Consider the following 22,839-nt stretch of genomic DNA (forward strand, 5'->3'; position numbering starts at 1 on the left):
AGGTCTGTCAATTTATGAAACAACCCCTGCAATCTCACTTAGTGGCTGTCAAGAGGATACTTCGATATCTCGTTGGAACTCTTGATTATGGTTTGCATATAAAGAAGGCTCCAAACATGAATTTAGAAGCATATTGTGATGCGGATTGGGCTGCTGACCCTGATGACAGACATTCAACAACTGGCTATTGCATTTTTTTGGGTGAAAATCTCATTGGTTGGCAATCAAAGAAGCAGAATACTATCTCCCGTTCCTCAACAGAAGCTGAGTTTCACAGCCTTGCCTCTGTGGTCTCTGAAATAAGCTGGATCAAGTCCTTATTTTCTGAGTTGCATCTGCCTCTTGCTACTTCACCTCTCATCTGGTATGATAATCTGAGCACAATAATGCTTGCTGCCAATCCCATGCTTCATGCTCGCACAAAGCACATAGAGATTGATCTCTATTTTGTTCGAGACAAAGTGATTCAGAAGGAGATTTATGTGCAACATGTCCCTACCAATCACCAACTAGCTGATTCCCTCACAAAGCCTATTTCTAATTCAAAGTTTCCCTTTTTGAGAGACAACTTGGTGTCGTTTGTTCAACCACACTAAGTTTGAGGGGGCCTGTTAAGGATAAAGAGCCCGCTGAGCTAGCATGATTAGTGGTTAGGCTTTATAATCAGTTAGTTAGTTTTTTTGTTAATTCAGTTAAGCAGTTAAGCAAGTGATTAATCAAGTTGTTCATCTTCTTGATTAACATGGTTCTGTAACAAAGTCTATAAATACTCTGTTATCCTTTTGCTTAATTAATAATACAGAATTCATTATTCATTTCGTTCTTCCTAGTCAAAACATGGTGGCCAATCAGGCCGTGATGATAGCAATGATGTCTATTTCTGGTTTTACTGTCAACAATGGGTATTATGAATGCAGTAGCGTGAATGACATGCCAATAAATTGTAGTAAGTAATGGTTTTGTTTTAGAATCTTCATTGTGTTTTATAAAATTCGCATGTTGAAGTACATTACATCTTTGACTTCTATTTATGTATGTGGATGCTTTCCTTGGCACCTGGTAAATCGGCATATCTTTTATCCTCTCCACTATGTTTTGTTTATCAATCTAATGATGTGATTTTCAAAGTTACTACTTCTCTAGTGCTTGTTATTATATTAGCAAACTTACTACTTGTCCAGTGATTTTCAGTAGACATATCAAACATAACATAATATATATATATCTCAGCAAGCATAAAGAAAAAACTGAAAAACAAAGCATCCTTAAACATTTTTTTTTTAACAAAGTGCACATATATATATATGGTATGTTTGGTAAAATTTTTGTTTTTGAATTTTTTAAATACAAAAATAAAAATATTATTTAATTTTGTTTCTTTATTTTTAAAAAATAAAATATGTTTGGTAACTATTTTTGTTTTTAAAAACAAAAAATAATAAATGTGTTTGACAATTTTTATTTTTATTTTTTGTTTAATAATATGAGGTATTGATTTGAAGAAGAGAAGAAAAAAATCGAAAATGAGTTAAAAATTTTTGAAAGTGAAAAATTTTTATTTTCAAAATTTAATAAATTTTAATTAAAATTTTAAGAAAATAATAAATAAAAATAGAGTTACCAAACATATTTTATGTTTAATTATAAAAATTTTATTTAATTAAATAAAAAACTATTTTTTTAAGTGTTACCAAACACCATATATTATCCGTGCACAAAGACAGTGGTGGTGGGAATTTGGGGGTGGAGGACGGTGCCACTGGGATCCCAGGGATGATGGTGGTGTCGTGGGAATTCAGGGATGACGGAGGCGGTGGGAACTCTTGGACAACGACAACAAAAATATATATATATATAAGATCTGCAAAGCAGCTGACAACGGAGAAAGAGAGGGAGGAGACGACGGTGGTGCCGGTGAATCTCACAGACAACGATGGCAGTGAAGTTATTGGGACCACGGGTGGTCGGAGGGGGGCTCGGGGGCTAGTCATGTATGGTGATACAATGAGAGTGAGCGAGAGAGAAAGAGAAAGAATATTTTAAAAAATATTATTTTAAAATTATTTAAATAATTTGTTAATTAGAAATTACATAATAATCTGATTAAATATTTAAATGGGGTATTTTGACAATATTAAAATTTTAAATGCACTCAATACTAAAATGGGTAATTTTTGCAAATAAAAGGTAGTGAGTGATCAAAACACCCAAATGAGTATTAAAAAAAAAGTCTATTGCCAAGCAAACAAGAGACTACCGTCACCATACAATATAGCGCGTAAATAAGGCGCTAGGCTAACTTTACTCTGAGGTGGGAGTGTTGAAATAACGCCAAACGTCAACTCTCTCTATGTATAAGAAGGTTGACGGCGTTTGTTTTTTACTGCTGTTTTCAGTTCTCTTGTTCAACTTCAACTTCCAGATCCTGGCCCTGCAGATTTTTCAATACATTGGATTCGGAAACCTAGAAGAAGATTTTGAATTTAGATCATTATGGGATTCAGATTCCGTAATTTGAATCCGATTTATAGAGTTTGCATCACCAGATTTTGTTCAAATACTCAAGTTTTGTCTTGTTCAAATTCCCTTGCTCAACACCCTTGGGTCGTTTTGTCTCAAATTCACCCCGTTTACGGCATTCCCAGAAGATGGCACGGTGGTCACTCTCATCACCGCGGAGGCGATTACAATCATGGTTCTGGCGAGGAGAGTGAGAAGATATTCAAGCTCGGTCTGGCCTCAGACGTTGTTTTGGCCACCGGAAAAGCTCTCACTGGTTATTTATCCGGGAGCACTGCTATCATTGCCGATGCTGCCCATTCCATTTCCGATGTGGTAATTCAAATTCCCCTCTCTCTCTCTCTCTCTACATACACACATATATGATCGCATTTTTCAGTAAATTCTCGTGCTTCAATTTTTTTTTTTTACAATTTTTCTGGAATAAATTGAATATATAAACGATAAATTTTGATAAAGCCTGGCAGGGGCTGTTCCGAATAAAGCTGTAATAGAAAAGAGGGAGCTTATATATTGGAGCTTGTTCAATTGAGTTTCTGAGCTTTAATTGAAACGAGAAAAGAACTACTTTATATGATATGATCCAACTTATTGCATGATTTGTAGAGCTATTTTTTTTTCAACTGTACTTGTTAACGCACAGCTGTCGATATGAATTCTCTAGAAGTTAGATTCAATGTTTAATCTCAAATGACCCTCTCTACTCATAGAAGTACTAAGTAATTTCATATTCAACAAGAGTATATATTTATTTTTTTCAATTAACAGATTGCCGTACCGAGTGATTTAATCTCAGTGGAGAAATTTTTCAATAAGTCTCACAAGTGTTGGTGACTTGTTCTAGTTATAGTTAGTCTAAATATGAGAAGGGTTTGATGATCTAATTAGTTCTGTGAAAATTGTTATATATTTTGTAAATTAAGAAATTCCTAATGTAATTTTCTATGTGCTCGTTGGATTGACTCCACTTTGACTAGGTTTACAAAATGTGAATTTGATGTAGATTTTGTTAGTCTAACCTGGAATGTCATAAATGATAAATAACACTTGTACTTTTCTTGAAAAAAGATAACATGTAACTGGTAAATTGGTTATTTGCTTATGCAATCTGTTTTATTGCACTTTGTGAGTAAGCCTACATTTCTGTCAATGAGCATTTGTATTTTTCATGTATTCTTTGGAGTTGAATGTTTTAACAGTCAATAGTGTAAGTGTACGCATCCTTGGCTCGTTTAATTCCGAGTTCAATGAAATTTGATTTATGATGTGCTTTTCTCTTTACCCTGCATCATTTTCCATTGTTAAATTGCATTATTATTTAAAAGAAAGTTTTGTAGATAAGCTCCTTTTGAGATTGTTATCTTATCATTCTGTTGTGATGAATTCTACTATTTTCAGGTTCTTAGTGGTGTCGCCTTGGTGTCATTTAAAGTTGCAAATGCTCCTAAAGATAAAGAACACCCATATGGTCACTTTTAATCTGTACCTACAGGCTACTCCATTATTCTCAATGATGCATTTTAAAGTCTTTGTTGTTGGTGTTTTCATTATCAAATTTTTTGTAGGAGCCTAGATGAAAATATCTTTTACTACTTCGATCCTCATACTAGATCCCTTGATTGCTGTCATGAGATTTGAATAATGTTTTTTTTTTTTTAAATTTAAATATTGTTTTGGTCTACGGATTTTCTTTTGTAGCCTTGTCTTTATCATTATAATGAGATAATTACCAAGTGGATTCATGTGCTGTACATGGTCATGCTGCTTGTGAATAAATAAAGTGTACACTTGATATTTGTCCATTTAATGCTTGCCATTTCATTCCCTTCGTCTCTTGTTTCTGTACAGGTCATGGTAAATTTGAGACCTTGGGAGCACTGGGAATCTCTTGTATGCTTTTGGCAACTGGTGGTGGCATTGCATGGCATGCTTTAGATCTTCTGCATGTATGTCTGTGCTCTACTCCTATACTCAGCCTTAAAAGGCAGTATTCTTCTTAATTGTTTAAATATATGTTGCCAAAAGGCACAAAATCTTTTACTTTATATAAAAACAACTCCTTGTGTTGTATATGTCCTAAAAAAGATAATTTTACTGTGCAGGGCTTGATGTTAGCAGATCATCAAATACTTAATCAGTCTTTGATACAAGATCATGATCATGGCCATCATCATGTTGGACATCACCACGGAATTGACATGAATTACCCTATTCTAGCTTTGAGTGTGACTATTATGTCAATATCAATCAAGGAAGGGTAAGAATTTGCGAACACTTAATTAGAAGTAAATCAAATAAAGTTTATGTTCCTTGATTCTTTCATGTTTCTTTATGAATTCTCTATCTGTTCAATGTTTGCAGTGGCTTCTTGCCACCGATCCTCATTGACCCTCACCTGATTGTTGGAACTGCATATATCATATATATATATGATACTGTCACTTGGTTTCATAAACGTGGTCATCTATTTATACACAGTTTAGTTTTGCGTGATTGCCTTTTGCTTCTTTAATACTTTTTCATTCCTCATTAGACTTTACTGGATCACAAAGCGAGCTGGGGAGAGAACAAATAGTGGACTTATGATAGCAAATGCCTGGCACCATCGTGCAGATGCCATTTCATCAGTGGTTACTCTTGTAGGGGTTGGTGAGGAGCTTCAGCTCTTTGTTACAATTTTGTTTGGTATATTGATAATTGTGCTCCAAATAAATATTGGGATTAACTACCAGTTCATGTTCCATTCTGAGAGATTAATGACAAACCATACATACACATGTACATGTTTAATTTACGCAGTTTATGTATTATACCACTAATTATTTTTGGTATTTGAATATTAGGAGGAGCTATTCTTGGAATTAAGTTTCTAGATCCCCTAGCTGGAGTTGTTGTATCAGGCATGATCCTGAAAGCAGGTCTTGAAACTGGGTATCAGAGGTTTATATAATGTCTCCAATGTATTTATTTTCACGGCTCCACCTTTTGTACACTCTTGCTATGTTTTATGCAAAAATATTTCTACCATTTCTTTTTGGGTCCATCACACTAGTGATAGCAAGGTTACAGTATTTTTAATGTGCTTCTTGTGTATTTTCTTATTTCATATTTTTTTGTTTAATCTGTTTTTAGCGTCTTGGAACTAGTGGATGCTGCGATCCCATCGAAGCACTTGGATCCTGTCAAACAAACAATACTACAAGTTGAAGGTGTGAAGGTATGTTGTAGACTGGTGCCTTTTCTTAGATGATAAGCTACCAGGTTTGGGACCATGTGAGGTTCTGTAATAGAAGTCTGAAGTACTCAAACCAATTTTAGTCTAGACTGGAGCTGTGGTGCTCAGGAAGAAGAATCTTAAAACCGGGTTTCTGGTTCATTCTGCCTTGCTACTTTTCAACTTGTAGGAGTATAAGGTTATAACTGTGTGCTTCCATGTTTTCTTCAGGCAGATTGTTACTGGAAAATCCTTATGAAATTCCATACGAGAAGTTGTCTAGATATATAATCCTAAAATTGGCTATAGTATGGCCTGGCCATATCCTGTTTGTTTAAGAATATTTGATCTTTTTTTTACTTGTATGTTTTACATTTATTACGTCATTTCAGCATTCCTCTCAGTATTTAAAGCAGTTGACTATTGGATTTTGTTGTGAGTCTTGACTGAGCACTGGGATTGCTTGCCAGGACATAGGTTTGTGAATTGTCTTAGTCATTAGAAGTCCCTGCAACACAGTAGTTGGCTACTTAGCAGCATAGCTAATTTTATCAGAAGAAAGTCAGTCAGTGTTTAGTTTACCTGTATTAATTAACCAAATCGTTCATTTATGCTATTTTTTATACTTAGGGTATCATACCATACGTTGTCATTAGTTGGAGGATACACACAAGATAAGCTGAAGAATTAAGCTCTTGATTTTCTGCTTGATATAACCATGAACTTTTTGTATACAGGGATGTCATCATTTGAGGGGAAGAAGAGCAGGTTCATCTCTGTATGTTGATGTAAATATTGAGGTTGGTTTCTCTTAAGCCCAGCTTTACCGTTTAATGTATTAATTATGCAGCTGTCATCATCTATATATGTGAAATCGCCCAAGGATCTCATTTCCTACTCTTACCCTGTCTGTAGGTTGATCCTTTCTGTAGTGTTAGTGCTGCGCATGACATTGGAGAAGATGTCCGTCATCAAATTCACAAATCTCATCCCGAAGTGGCTGAAGTTTTTATACACATAGGTTATTTCTTTCTTTCTTAATTCTCCTCAATTAAAAAATTATTTTTTCAACTTTTTGGAACCGTAGTTTAAAAATCAGAGAACTGATAGAAATTCAATAAATTATCCAGAGGAATGAGCTTAATAAAAAACCAACCCATAGCAAAAGTGTTCATCCCAAAGACTTCTAAAATGGGAAAGTGAGTTGTTTTGTTATACATACAACAATCGGTAGAATCTTAATTCTCAATGCGTTTCATTCCAAAGATTCCAATTTCTATTTATGTAATATTATACATCCGGGTTGCTTTTAGATCCTGCAACTTCTCAAATTTCCTCAACTGTAAACGACCAGCAAGAAAGCTTGAAGCGGACCACATGTGAGAAAAGTGATTCAGTTAAAGAAAACGACATTGAAGCTGCTGTTTCTAACATCATCACAGAGAGGTTTCAACTGGTATGTCCGATGCATTATCCAGAGGAATGAGCTTTGTGGTTAATACTTTATTAATTTTGACTAATTGGGCTTCAGAACATGGTGGTTGAACACATAATTCGTCACTCACTGCAAGGAAAAGTGCTACTCCAAATTGAGGTTTCCATGCCGCCCTCCATGTTCATTCGGTAGAAAGCTTCATTTTTGTTTACATGCTCAATCTTTCTTCTCATATGATAATAATAATTAACAGTTTGTTTATTTCAGAGATGCAATGGAGGTAGCCAAAAAGGCAGAAGAGGAGATTTTGAAAGCACACCCAGATATCGTTCATGTCAGCATTCAGCTTCGTCTCGGACGTCCAATACCACAATTCAACGACAACAACGAATAGTTATTTCATTTTTTAACAGTAAAAACCTGCTTAGTGGCAGCGTGACAATAATGCAATGATGTAATTGTCAATTTATAAAGGACCATAGTCCTATAAAGGATAGGATAACACAGCTAGTTTAGAAAGTGTCATCTTAGTTTTTTCGGTTACTTGTAACAGTTTATATGACCATTGTTTTCATTGGTTACTATATGTGCTTTTGTATTTCTTGTCTTTATTTATAATAATATAAAGGGTGGTTTTTTTTTTTTTTTTTTAGTTGTAATCTTCATTCTTTACACTTTGATTTGTATCATTTAAGTTCTCAACCTTTTCAAATTATATAAGGACCTAAATGATACGATTTGAAAAGATTGGGGACTTAACTAATACAAAATTAAAGTTGATCTAAGTGTTACAAAATATAAAAAACGAGGACTGCAACTGAAAAAAATCCCTTCTCTATTTTTTTATTATTTCTTTCTTTCATAATATAGTATCAGTGCTTGAGAAGATAAAAAATATTGGTCAATTTTTCAGAAATATATTGAAAATTAGGGAGTCTTTATATTTTAGCAGCTTGGAATTTTTTTTTTGGCTGGCTGTCTCCATTTTTCCGACGAATTATTAGTAGTGGAAGTCTATTTTTTATCTTATTAGTTAGTATATATGTAATGGGTCTAGAATGTCGCAGAAATATTATGATATTTCGGTATATATCAGTCAAAAAATCGATTTTTAAATGTAATTGTACCGAGTGCAATTGTACATATGTTTAGGCTTTATTATATATAAAAAAAAAATAGTGCAATCACGTGAATGAATAAGAATGAATCATATCTTAATTTATCAGAGATTCCAACTCTTTTTTTAATTAAATATTAGTTTGTCTAACATATTATATATAGAGAGCAACTTCAGTTTATTTTGTTGCCCTCTTTTCCCTCTTCATAATAAGAGAAAAATATTCTTTCTACTTTATTCTTCTTATAATATATTTCTTATTATTTTTAGTAAAAATTATTAAGCTTAACTCCCTGTCACACATCAAAATGTAATTATCAATTATAGCAACTCCAATCATGTATGTTTCAAATTTTTACTTTTAATAATTGCTAAATTGGTGAAAATTACCTATTTTTTGTGATTTTGCAATCTGATCTACTTTTGATAATTTTTTTTGCAAAATGACCTATGTCTAAAATTCGACCGGTTGTCTAAATTTTTTGACATACTGTCTAAAATTTTCGACCAGCTATTTGAATTTTTCGACCATTTGTCTAAATTTTCGACTAGATATATAAATTATGAAATACCATTTTACAAAAAATTATTAAAACTAGGTTAGAGTGCATAAATAACTTTAAAAAAAATGTCATTTTGCCAAATGACCCTTAATAATTTTGTATATATAACATATTATTCTATTATATAATAAACTAGTTATGTGAAGCTAAACTTTAATTTAGAGTATGTAATGGGTAGATTTTTATTTCCTAATCATATTAATTTTATAATTTGGAGTATATAATGGCTAGTGATAGCGAAAATAGTATTGGAAATATTGTGATCCATTAGACGGAAATAAGAATGAAACAAAGTGTATTTTTTCTGGTATGGTAATTCAAAGTGGAGGTATTACTAGATTTAAGTGTTAGAGAATATATTATATTCAATGGAAATATGGAAAAAACCAAATACAACTCTATGCAAAAATACTATAGACAAGGTGTTTGATAAAAGTAATGTTATAACTCAATTGCACAAAATACAAGTATATAGATGAAAGAAGACGTAGAAGAAGAATACAACTCAAATCATATATAATACAAATAAAGATGAAGACTAGAATAAAGAAATATGAACAAAAGAAATAAAGAACAAAAACTCTCACACAACCAAAGTGTAGAGTAGTGAGGATCACCAACTTGAACAAGGCTCAAGACCTTTGTCCAAAAACTTATTTCCCCTATTCTCTAAGCACTAAGGGATCTCTCAAGGAAATAACTCTCTAGAATTATCAAGCATCTATGGTGTATTTTCTAGTCAAGTGCTTTGTGGATAGAAAATAATGTGTCTTACAAGTGAGCATTAAGCTCCTATTTATATAGTTTTGAGATACTCTTTGAATTTCAAATTCCACCAACCCCCATGGTTGTTACCAATGTTTAATTTGATGTTTATGAAATTAAAATGAAGATTTGGGAGTTACTTGGGAAGTTAGAACCGTTCAAATTAGAGAAAAACTGAAATTGGAATTGAATGTCAGCACCCCTGGCCGCGACAAGGAGTATCAGTGGCCGCGGCCAGGGATGATAGTGGCCGCGGCCATAGTGCAATTTTCAGCCTCCGAATTTCAGTTTTCCAAAAAAAAAAAACGTCTCAGTCTCTTCCCATATGATTTTGTAACCTCCATACACCTAATGGGAGTTAAAAACATGTCTTCAACAACCATTTTACATAATGGCTCTATGAAATTCAAACACTAATGTGTAACTCTCATTCTACACATTATTGGACAATATTTGAGAGTTACAAATTTGTAACTGATTTTGTAATTTCAAAATATGTTACATTTGGTCACATTATTTAATATAGCATTCCCCCACTTAGATTAAATAATCACTTATTTAATCAATAAAGCATTATATTAAAATATAATATTCCCCCACTTGATTAATTAATCACTCTCTATAGAAACATTTGCATTGGTGCATAAAGTAAAATGTCTTTCGACTTTAATTTTACCTTAGTGTAATTATCACAAAGTTTGTTGAAATTTTAGTTGCCGAAGCATTGAACCACTATTCCTTGATAACAAACCGGTGACAAATCACACACTTTTGCTATGTTCACTTGAGACCTCAATGTCTCGCTTTTGCACCGTTAATGACTATCTGCACATTCCATTCATAGACTTTTCTTGAGAATGACTCTCAATTCTCATGAGGAGCAACACCACCCATAGGTATATATTGGTAGAACTCTTACATTATTTTGCTACCCTAAGGGGGTGTTTGTTTTGAGTAGTTGAGTTGCCTTGGAAAGTGTAGAGGAGTTTAAGATGGAGGTAATATTAAACTCTTATGTACAAAATGTTTCACTTTACCTTTAAAATAGATGTGGGACCTACACAAATTAATCACTTTACCCCCATAAAATTTGAACCAAACATAGAAATGGTTTTAGATTCACATTCCCACCTTTACTTTACCCCATACCAAACACCCCCTAAAATACTTGTCTTTTCAAGACCGAGTTCTATTAAAAAATCTTTTGATTTTAACCTTCATTTTGGTAACACACTAGTAGTCATCTCAGATGGGACAAAAATTTCGAGTACTATTACTATTCACTTGATTAGCTTGTTATTACCTATTGAACCTCATACTAGTTTAGTTACTATATTACCATCAACCACGAATCTTTTTAGGGAGTCTAAGTCTCATCCCTTGAGATGTAGAAATGATTCCATTTGAGTTATTTCTTTTCTCATGTATGCATACTTAGTCATTCTCTCATTATTTTATTCAAACCTTGTTGCTAGCTATAGTTTGATTAAAATAGTTACACTATTAAAATAGCGAGTTTGACCATAGTCAACACCCCACTATTTTATACATCAATATCCAAGATAAATGTTTTCTTGAATATTAATTCTAAAATCCTCTTTGTTTATGAAATTCTCATTTATGTTTTAAATTGATTCCTTCTTGAATCAAATATTTTACAAACAATAACTTTAAACATCAAGCATGTCTAGATTTATTCATTCTATACACATATAGCCAAAGTAATTTAGAATGTGGAATTTCAAATCACCTATTTGATAGGATGGCAAAGTTAATCAATTATTATCAACAAAATAAATTGATTAAACTTTGGAGAATCACCCCCACATTTCTCACGTAAAGTGATAATAAAATATCACTTTTTTAAAATAGAAATCTCTTTATTTTTATTAAGTCATTTATCCTCTAAGATAAAACTAGACTTATAATTCCCAAAGTTCACCATGAGTCCTTAAGCCACATGATAAACTCTCAATAAATCAAGATAAACAAAACTTCAATGTTAGTTTATTTTGATTTATTTACTTGCAAAAGTAAGATATACCCCTTTGAAAGTAACACCTTCACTTGGTTTGCTTTCTCTTATATTTCACAAAATGAAATATGTGAACACAAATTCCATGTGAAAATTTCTCAAGAAAATAATCATTAATTTTCACTTTTAGTTGTCTAAATAATCTCAAAATTACTTAAACAACTTTTGTGCATTTTCTAAGAATCTCTTTGAAATTCTTTTGAAAACGCCACTTTGACACCCATTGATTTTCCTCACTAAGATCAATTTGAAGATGTAAAAAACACTTAAATTAAAGAAAATGAATCCTCATTGATTTATTAAAACACTTTGATTTCTCATGCTTTAGTTTCAAATTATTTCCTCATTGAGATTAATTTAAAAATATCACCATATTTAACCAAAATGAATCAAATTCTCTTCTATTCACCATTGGTGTAAAGACTCAAAATTGCTTCTCCAATTTTGTAATGTCTTTTGGTCTTACCAACGCTCTAGTCGCATTTATGGACTTGATGAACCGAGTCTTCAAGGATTACCTAGAAAAATTCATCGTGGTATTCATTGACGAAATATTGGTGTACTCCAAGGGCGAAGTCGAGCACGAGGAACACTTAAGACTGACCATGTTGTGACTGAAGGAGCACCAACTTTATGCCAAGTTCAAGAAATGCGAATTTTGGCTATCACAAGTGGCGTTCCTCAGGCACATAGTATCCAAGGACGGAGTCGCAGTGGACCCAACTAAGGTAAAGGTTGTGAAGGATTGGCCAAGACCTAAGAACGCGTCAGAGGTTAGAAGTTTTCTTGGGCTGTCAGGCTATTACCAAAGGTTTGTGGAAGGATTTTCTAGGATAGCCATTTCGCTTACCAACTTGACCTGGAAAAAACATAAGTTCAACGGGACGGATAAATGTCAGGAAAGCTTCCAATTGCTCAAAGACAAACTGTGTTCAATGCCAGTGATTTGCATACTGACACCCAACGAAAAGTTTGTAATATTCTGTGATGCATCCAAGCAAGGGTTGGGTTGTGTGCTGATGCAAAATGACAAGGTGATAGCCTACGCCTCAAGACACATGAAGGAATACGAGCAACGCTATCCAACACACGATATGGAGTTGGCAGCGGTGGTCTTCGCACTGAAAATCTGGCGCCACTATCTATATGGAGAACAATGTGAGATTTATACGGACCACAAAAGCTTAAAATATTTATTCACACAAAAGGAGCTCAACATGAGGCAGCGCAGGTGGATGGAACTAGTAAAGGATTATGACTGGGAAATCCTATACCACCCAGGAAATGAAAATGTCGTTGTAGATGCTTTAAGTCGGAAGAATTATGGAAGTCTAACAACATTATCCGGAATTGAGAAGCCAATATAGCAAGAGCTGATTAATGCCGGAATAGAAATAGTCATGGGTCAACTGGCTAACTTGTCCATCCAGTCAAGTTTACTAAAGGATATACGGATCGGGCAAGGGCATGATGACACGCTATTACCGCATATAGATGCAGTTAAGGAAGGCAAGACTACATAGTTTTCTATATCAGAACATGGGTTCTTAAAATATAAGGGTTGGGTATGCGTGCTGAATGACCACGAAATTAAGATGAAGATATTGGAGGAGGCACACACTACCCCATACTCAGCTCACCCGGGATCCACCAAGATGACTCACTACCTTATGGCACTATATTGGTGGTCAGGAATGAAGAAGGACGTAGTAGAGTATGTGTCCAAATGCCTAACATGCCAGCAAGTAAAGTAAATGTAGAACATCAGCGACCCGCAGGCTTGTTACTACCGCTTAGTATTTCAGATTGGAAGTGGGAAGACATAGCCATGGACTTCGTGACAGGACTACCACAGACAAGCATGAAACATGACTTGGCTTGGGTCGTGATGGTTAAACTCACAAAGTCAGCTCACTTCCTGCCTGTCAAGACTACGTACACTGCAGAGCAGTACACATGCATATATGTTTGAGAAATTGTACGACTGCACGAAGGGTAACCAAGACTGTCACACTGTGTATTAATAAAGGTGCAAGACTTGCTAATCAAGTCATTTTGTTGAAAATGTGTTGCTAAACCATTACTGAACTAGGGTTAAAATATTTTGGTCATAAAAGAAAAATTTTCATTTAAATAAATGTTTGTTACACGGGATCCCAAAAAAAATAGGGTTAAAGAACAGTTTACAAAATCTCAAAGGTTATAAACAACCATAAGCCAATCTAATGGCCAAATAAAAATTTTAGGGTCTCCTGTCCCTGTATCATCCCTCGCCCGTGGTGGCCGGCTATGTACATTCTGCCCCCAGAGCTCTCCAAATCAGGATTGGTCCAGCTTACCCTTGCCTTTACCTGCACCACGTAGCACCCATGATCCAAGGTCCAACAAGAAAACCATATAACAGAACATGATTAATAATAGTAACCAGATAGCTCACAGATCATCAATCAGATTTTCAATAGACCACACCGTTCACATAATCAGTGATATCAATCAACAAATCAATAATCAATCATTCAGGTAATAAATAAGCCATAATCATCATATTAACATCAATAAACATATCATACAATATCCAGGGTCGACGCCCTTAGGACGCACCCTCGGTTCAACCCACTGACTCTGGCTCACTTAGGCCGAGCTCAGTGATTATATAACTAACCTCAGCTACCAGTGGCCGAGTCGCATCCTTGTGCGCCAATATTAATTCTGGCACTCTTAGGCCGTTTATCTCATGTACACATGGCATAATACAATCATATGACATTGCATATAAGTATAGGGAACTCTTATTCCCAACATAACCACATAACCGGGTGTAGTTTTCTTACATTTGATTCCGAGCGGAGAAAGTGAACCGATTCCGAGCACGATCCCTAGTCTCGAGCCTTGGCGAGAAACCTAGTGACAAGAGTTATCGATATCTATCAACTTCCAATCAGAAATAAAATACTTAGATAGCAAAACTAGCCTTCGGGACCTCAATTTCCACTCAACCAGCCAGTAGAAATCATCTTGAGCCCCTAGGTTCGAATCCCCGAGCCCTATCAACACTATGAACACTTCCAAGCTCAAAACCCCTAGGTAGGTCGCGACTTGGCTTAGCAAGTCGTGACTTGCCCCAAGTCAGAGAGCAAGCTCTCACACCAAAGGGGAGGCGAGTCGCGACTTGGCCAAGCAAGTCGCGGCGCGCCCCCAAGTCAGAGAGCTCCCACGGCTAGGAGGGCCACACGCGCCGCGACGCCCCTAGGCTAGGTCGCAGCGCGCCCTGCGAACCCAGGGAAAACCTGGGTTATCCTCTTTCTTCTTCCAGCCAAGAACACACCAATTAAACCAGAATTTCTCCCAAACTCCACACTAAACCAGCCACGATCTTAGACCCATAATCACCCCTATTTTCATCCTATAATTCCGAGCAACACAATTAAACATCTACACCTCAATTAGCCACAAGAATCACAATATAACCACTAGAATTCTCCACTCAAACCATCAACCAAATTCATCACCAAATCTATACTCAAGAACCTAAAACTCAACTTAAACCATTCAGCAAAACTCAGAAGTTTAGGACAGTAGTCTTACCTCAAATTTAACTGATTTCTCCTCTGAACTTCTAGCTCCAACACCAGCTGAATTCTCCTTAACTTTCTGTCTAATTCTCCCCAAACTTCCAGCCTCTTCAACAACCAAAAAGGATGAACACCAAGATGAATGGAAGAGAGAATTCGTGAGGGAGAGAGAGAGAGAGAGCAAGTTGAAGTCTTTTTTTTCCTCTTTTCTTTCCTTAATTGATCTATATCCTTCTACATTAATCTAACGTAAAGAGATGATCATATCCTTAACTTAGAAATGACCATAATTCCCTCCCAAAATATAACTAACATAAAACTTAATCTAGGGGTATAATTGTCATTTGTCCCCAATTCCCACTAATTCCTCAAGTGTTCCTAATATTTACCACTTAAATCCTACTATCCAATTAATCACCAATTATTAACCCAATGCCTAATAATCTCCAATATATCCCCTAAACTCCCGAAAAATACCCCCATGCTCCCCCGAGCTGGGTATAACTCCCCGCCGTGACTATTTCGCCAAACCGCTCACTAGGACCGTCTCGAGCCATATGCTGCAAATATATCCACAAAATAATGTGGTCTCAACAATTTATCGCAATTAATCACATTTATGCCCTGAACTGGTCAAAATTACAAATATGCCTCTATAAGCTAAATAGGGCCTACATGCATACTAATACTCTTAATCATGCATCTCATATATCCATATAACCATATAAGCATGCTTATCACATAATCATGCATTAAATCATTTAAATCACACATAAACCAATTATGCCCTCCCGGCACACTAATCAAGGCCCTTAAGCCTTATTAGTAATTTTGGGTCGTTACATAGAGGGTGGGGTGTGGGTCGAGGAGAGGCTTGGCGAGGTGGGCCGAGGGTCCTGTGTTTAGTTGGGAAAGGGTGGAATGTCTTGGTGATGAGAAGGTATGTTATTTTGTGAATTCAAATGGTGAATCACATATGGAGACAAGTCCTCATTTAAGAAATCATAAGTAGGTGGATTTAGACTATACAGCTTAGCAAAAGGAAAATGTGTCTCATCAAAAATGACATGGCGACTAATAATGACTTTATGAGAATTTATAACCACGATGGTTAGAAGGGTAACCCAAAAAGACACAGGGGGTGGAACGAGGTTGGAGTTTGTGAATAGTGGTAGAGGGAAATAGAGGGAAGCATAAACAACCGAACACTCGGAGATGAGAATAAGATGGGTCCTTCTGGTAAAGAATTTTGAGAGGGGAGTGATAAGCTAATAGCTTACTTGGAAGTATGTTGAGAAGGTATGTTGCCATTTGTAATGCATGGAGCCAAAAGGAAGGTGGTAGAGAAGCATTGGCAAGAAGAGTATGAATCATATTGTTAATGGTACGAATTTTTCTTTCAACTTTTCCATTTTGAGAAGAAGTACGTGAACAAGAAAATCAAAAAGATTATCCATTATCACTGCAAAATTTCCAAAACGGGCCATTATCAAATTCTTTACCATTATCACATTGAACATTTTTAATTTCTCGTTCAAATTGAGTGCGAATGAATACACAAAAAGATAAAAAAAAAACTTGAGATTTTTTTTATAAGGGAAATGTCCATACAAAATTAGAGTAATCATCAAATAAAATTAAATAATAACGATGCCCCGAAGAGCTCAAAACAGGAGATGTCCAAAGATCACAATGGATAATATCAAATGGCATAAAAGTGCATGAAGTAGAAGCAACAAAAGGAAATTTAACATGTTTTCCAAGAGAGCAAGAACGAAAAATATGATAACTAAGAGTGTTATTACACTCAATGAATTTGTTTTTTATAAGAGAGTCGAAAATAGGAGAACTCGGATGACCCAAACGATCAAGCCATAAAGAAGGTGCTAAAGTTGCAAAAGTTGATTGTGGGGCTTAAGTTGGAATGGTGGGTAGAATAGGATATAACTCGCTCTGACTATTACATCTCATTAGATGCTTTCCCGTCTGAAAATCCTTCATAGAAAATCCAAAATGATCAAATACAACATAAACCAAGTTATCAGTAGTAAATTTTCAAACCGAAACCAAGTTCTTAATAATTTGAGGAGCATGAAGAACATTTTTTAAAGAAAAATATGGGTGTGGGGAAGACAAATTTGTATGACCATAACCACGAATTGCAATTGTATGACCATTACTAACAATTATACCACGATTATTACTCAAAGTAAAATAAGACGAGAGATTACTGGGGTTTGATGTCATATGAGATGTGGCACCAGTATCCATGTACTAGTTTGTATCTGGAGGAGTAAGCCCAAGAGTATGCATTGCAGCTTCAATATCAATAGGAGAAGGTTGGGATGCAGAATAGGCCTACTGTGGTTGTGGCCCAAGGACCCAAGGCTGCTGAGTATTGGGTCTGGTCCAAGGTTGGGTAGGATAAGGACAAGGAGGAATGACCCAAGGAGACCACTGCCAAGGTTCCTTGCCTATCCATGGTTGTGACCACGGATGTTGTTGTCAGGACAGTTAGTGACCACCCCCACGTCTACCACCACCAACGCGGTTACCGCCTCTACCACCACTGCGACCACCACCACGATGTCTCCCATAATTTTTGTTGTGGGAGCCTTCTGCCACCACTGTTATTACGGGTTTGAGGGTATACATCAAACAAAGAGGGAGTATCATCAGTCTCCTTGGTCATGGCAGCTGCCATGGCGGAATTCGAACCAGTTGCGGCTCTCTTAGCCAAGCCCGCTTCTTCAAGAATAAGCATAGAACGAGCTTGATAGAAGAGGGGAAGAGGGTTGCTTTGGTGGATAAGTGTGCCAACACCACTATAGGCTTTTGTGAGTCCCACAACCATCTGAAGAACAAGGCGATCATTGGATACGGGTGCGCCTGTTAGGAAAAATATGTATTTGCCTCAATGGAAATGGTAAGAAAATACAACTCTAGACAAAATATTACAAATAAATATTGATTAATTAAATAAAGTATTACAACTCTATGCAAAAATACAAGTAAATATAGAGAAAGAAGTAGAAGATGATTGAAATAGAAAATACAACTCTTTGACAAAAAGATACAAATAAACTTGAGGTAGTAAACTGAAAGATGTAGATGAGATTACAACTCTAAAGCAAAAGATACAAATAAAAGAGGAAATAGAGAATAATCTAAGAGATGAAATGCAACAGAAGAGAAGAATAAGAACAATAAACAACAAACTCTCACTCACACAACCAAAGTGAAGAGTGTTGGGGATCACCAACTTGAATAAGGTTTGAAACCTTTGCCCAAAAGCTTATTTCCCCCTAACTCAAGCACTAAGGGATCTCTCACAGATTTTGGAAATGCTTTCTGGAATAATCAAGCCTCAAGGTGTTTTCTAGCCAAGTGCTCTAATGGATAGAAAAGTTGTGTCTTTCAAGTGAGCAATATGCTCCTATTTATAGAGTTTAGAGACACCATTTGAATTTCAAATCCCACCAACCCCCATGGCTGTTACCAATGATTAATTGGATGTTTATGAAATTAAAAATGAGATTTGGGAGTTATTTGGGCTTTTGGAGCCGTTCAAAAAGAATTGGAAAAAGTGAAGAAAAAAAATGGTCAGATTTTCACCTGTGGTCGCGGCTACTGCTCTTTGTCCCACAGGCTGCGGCCACTGACCATTTTAAGCACATATTTTTGTGCTATTTTCCAAACGGTTCCAAACCCTCACAATGATTTTGTAACCCCCAAAACACATTATTGGGGTTAAAATCTTATCTCTAACAGCCATTTCACATATGGCTTTATGAAATTCATCTCAATATTGTGTAACAACAAATTTACATAATAAATGGCAATATTTGGAAGTTACAAATTTGTAGCTGAATTTGTAACACCAAATATGTTACATATTTGGATATTTCTCATATATCTAAATATTGTAACTCTCTATTATATGTTACAATATGTGACACTCTTTGTCACATTTATAAAATAATATAACATTCCCCCACTAGATCAAATAGTTATCTATTGTAACACTTATTGAATCAATCATTATATTTTAAAATATAACATATCCCCCACTTGATTAAATAATAACTCTCTCTTATAGGAGTCATTGCATTAGTGCATAAAGTAAAGTGTTTTTCAACTTGAACTTTACTATAGTATAATTATCACAAAATTTGTCGAAAATTTGGTTGCTTTAGGCATTGAACCATCTTTTCATGATAACAAATTGGTGATAATACACACACCTTTGCGATGTTCACTTGAGACCTCTATGTCTCGCTTTGCACCGTTAATGGACATGTGCACTTTCCATTCATGGATGTTCTTGAGAATACTCCCAATTCTCATGAGAAGCGGCACCACCCCTAGGTCCATATAGGTAGAATTCTTACAGTATTTTGTTACCAAAAATACTTGTCTTCACAAGACTGAATTCTATTAAAAAAACCTTTCGATTTTAACCCTCGACTTGGTAACTCACAAGTACTCAACATCTCAGATGGGACTTGTTTTGAGTACAACTAATATTCACTTGACTGACTTGTTATTACCTGTTGAACCTAACACTAGTTGAATAACTAGAGTTAAGATAGGTTACCATCAATCGTGAATCTCTTTAGGGAGTTTAAGTCCCATCCCTCGAGATGATGTAGCCACTACATCCCTCGTTAGTGGCTTAGTGAAAGGATCCGCCAGATTTTCACTTGTTCTCACATAGGATATTGAGATGACTCCTCTTTGAATCAATTCTCTTACATATCCATGTCTTAGACTAATGTGTCTAGACTTCCCATTATACACTCCGTTGTATGCTCTAGCCAATGTCGCTTGTCTATCATAATGTATCGATATAGTGAATACATTCTCTTTTATTAGGGGTATCTCTATCAACAGGTTCCTTAACCATTCGGCCTCTTTGCCAGTAGCAACTAGAGCTATAAAATCTGCTTCCATAGTGGAATGAGATATACAGGTTTGTTTCTTGGAACCCCAAGAAATTGCACCCCCACCAAGTGTAAATACCCAACAAGTTGTGGACAAGTTGTCCCCAAGATTGGATATCCAGCTTGCATCTGTATATCCTTCCTAGATTGAAGAAAATTTGAAGTAGTGAAGGCTTAGTCCTTTGGTTTTCTTGAGATAACCTAGGACTCTTCCAATCGCCTTCTAGTGATCCACACTTGGATTACTTGTAAACCTACTAAGTTTACTCAGCGCAAATGCTATATCAGCGTACATTAGACTCCCTATAGCACTAGCGTACTCCAATTGAGCCACCACTCTTCCTTCATTCTTCTCTAGTTTTACACTATGATCGAATGGAGTATTGGCATCTTTAACCTTGAGATGGTTAAATTTTTTCAATACTTTCTCAACATAGTGGGCTTGCCCTAACGCAAAACCCCCACTATGTTTCTTTACTTTGATACCAAGTATGGTGTCAACTTCTCCAAGATCTTTCATCTTGAAGGTTGATGATAGAAACCTCTTCGTTTCTTCTATCCCTTTCATGCTATCACTTAGAGAAGCATGTCTTCCACATATAAGCAAACAATGATCACATATCCCTTACATGTTTTGAAATACAAACACTTGTCTCCATTGTTATGTCTAAACCCATTAGACATGATGGCTTGATCAAAGTTCTCATGCCATTGCTTATGAGCTTGTTTCAATCCATATAAGGATTTTACAAGTCTACATACTTTATGTTCATATTTTGTTAGGACAAACCCTTCGAGTTGTTCCATATAGACCTCCTCATTGAGGTCACCATTAAGGAATGTCATTTTGACATCCATTTGATGAACATACAAGTTGTTTATAGAAGCTAAAGCGAACAAAATTCTTATAGAAGTTGTTCTTGGAACAGGCGCAGAGGTATCGAAATAATCGATACCATCTTTTTGCTTAAACCCTTTAGCTACTAATCTAGCTTTAAAGTTTTGGATAGTGCCGTCAGTGTGGTATTTTCTCCTAAATACCCACTTACACCCAATTGGCTTAGACCCCGGTGGGAGATCTACCAATTCCCAAGTGTTGTTGGAAAGAATGGAATCCATCTCATCATTGATGGTTATGAACACCGCAAATTGGACATGATCCTGAAAGGCCCAAGCCTCACACAGGGTCTTTGCGAGACTGACATGTCACGCCACACGCGAAGCCCAAGCACACTTCGCCTCACGTCACCAGCCGCGTGCTCCAAATGAGGACCTCGCGCTACCAGCCGCATGCTCCAAATGAGGGCCTCACACCACCAGTTGCGTGCTCCAAATGAGGGCCTCGCACCACCAGCCGCGTGCTCCAAATGAGGGCCTCACGCCACCAGTCACGTGCTTCAAATGAGGACCTCGCGCCACCAGCCGCGTGCTCCAAATGAGGACCTCACGCCACCAGTCGCGTGCTCCAAATGAGGGCCTCGCGCCACTAGCTGCGCGCTTACACCACCAGGCGCCTCGCGCACCTGCACCACCAAGTTCCTCACGCACCTGCACCACCAGACGCCTCGCACGCCTGCACCACCAGCCGCCTCGCATGCCTACACCACTAGGCGCCTCCTTCACGCCTCAGATGTGGTTGGTAGTGTATGGCCTCGTTGAAGAGGCCTTATCCTCCTCGCTAGGATAAGTGCCACCAATGGGGGACATCATCATTAGCCAGCCTAACATGGAGATGAAGTATTAGTGCGAAAACAACTAGAAGAGATCCCAAAGTAAACAACAAAGGGATTAAGCAATCCACCCATAATAACCATGAAAGACTTTGATAATTAGAACATGTAGGAACAAGGCATATCTGAAGGGTCAGAGTACAAACACACTATCACGCCAAACAAGTAGTGGCAGTACAAGGAAGGTACATGGCAGGGCTTCCTCCAACATGTATCTAACATTCGTACAAAATTAGTGGTGGGGGTATGGCATAGTACCATGATGGAATGCTTTACCAAAACCACTGACAAGTACTATAGACCGACCACCACTCCTTTAGTATCACTACCACCTGCTCCACGATCACCTGCGACATGCAGGTGAACCATTTTGTCCTCTGGGGACCACAATGTATCTAGAGCCTCACTTCATCATTGAAGCGGGTTGGAAAAATATTGTAACTTGGTATCAAAGGAAATACAAGTTCTTTTCCCCATTTCCTTCTGCAACTATTTTCTAAGTTTCTTATTAGATTTTTGAAGACCTTCATTTATAAGCACTATAATTTGATTTTTCTAACTTAACATCATTGACGAGTTCTCACTGTCTCGATTTTACGAAGAAGAGATTCGCGAACTGCACCGGAAGAACCAAAGGCTAGAAACCACCTTAGAGAACATGCAAGAGGTGTTGAATGGCCTGTTATAAGGAAAATCAAGTGTGCCCCTTCCTAGATGAAAGGAAAAAGGCCCAGAGGGTGGAGAAACCACGGTTCCTGTGGATGATGGGAGAACTCGGCTCTCCACCAGTAATACCCCTCAAACAAAGCAACGTGAACATCCTGGTGAGGCGAAGCAGCCCCAGATGCCAGAGCAGAAGAACAATGCTAACCCTCCTAATGAAGCCGAAGTCACCTCTAGGGAGGCGCCACCTGACCTAAGAGAAAAGCTCAATAGAAGGAATTT

The 22,839-nt window shown here is 36.5% G+C and overlaps 1 protein-coding gene across 2 annotated transcripts; it reads left to right on the plus strand.

Annotated features, from left to right (window-relative positions):
* The first annotated feature begins 2,298 nt into the window (after positions 1-2,298).
* On the plus strand, positions 2,299-7,813 carry LOC133794725 (metal tolerance protein 2). 2 transcript variants are annotated; one of them, XM_062232117.1, is made up of 12 exons: positions 2,299-2,835; positions 3,919-3,988; positions 4,369-4,466; positions 4,623-4,777; positions 5,054-5,169; positions 5,364-5,451; positions 5,653-5,737; positions 6,472-6,534; positions 6,650-6,755; positions 7,048-7,190; positions 7,266-7,357; positions 7,437-7,813. In XM_062232117.1, exons 1-12 carry the CDS (start codon positions 2,494-2,496, stop codon positions 7,561-7,563), a joined length of 1,485 nt encoding a protein of 494 aa, XP_062088101.1. In that variant the 5' UTR covers positions 2,299-2,493; the 3' UTR covers positions 7,564-7,813. The 2 variants fall into 2 exon arrangements, with proteins under 2 accessions (XP_062088101.1, XP_062088092.1); XM_062232108.1 differs by having other exon boundaries at positions 2,300-2,835; positions 5,364-5,460.
* Positions 7,814-22,839: the final 15,026 nt, after the last annotated feature.

Source organism: Humulus lupulus, chromosome 1 (assembly GCF_963169125.1).
Source record: "Humulus lupulus chromosome 1, drHumLupu1.1, whole genome shotgun sequence".
Taxonomy (NCBI): domain Eukaryota; kingdom Viridiplantae; phylum Streptophyta; class Magnoliopsida; order Rosales; family Cannabaceae; genus Humulus; species Humulus lupulus.

What these genes read in the sequence shown, in the direction of transcription:
- LOC133794725 (XM_062232108.1), top strand. Translation starts at nt 2,494, where the DNA reads ATGGGATTCAGATTCCGTAATTTGAATCCGATTTATAGAGTTTGCATC. An exon ending in AGATAAAGAACACCCATATG is followed by an intron (nt 3,989 to 4,368) that starts GTCACTTTTAAT and finishes GTTTCTGTACAG; the next exon opens with GTCATGGTAAATTTGAGACC. An exon ending in CTTGAAACTGGGTATCAGAG is followed by an intron (nt 5,461 to 5,652) that starts GTTTATATAATG and finishes ATCTGTTTTTAG; the next exon opens with CGTCTTGGAACTAGTGGATG.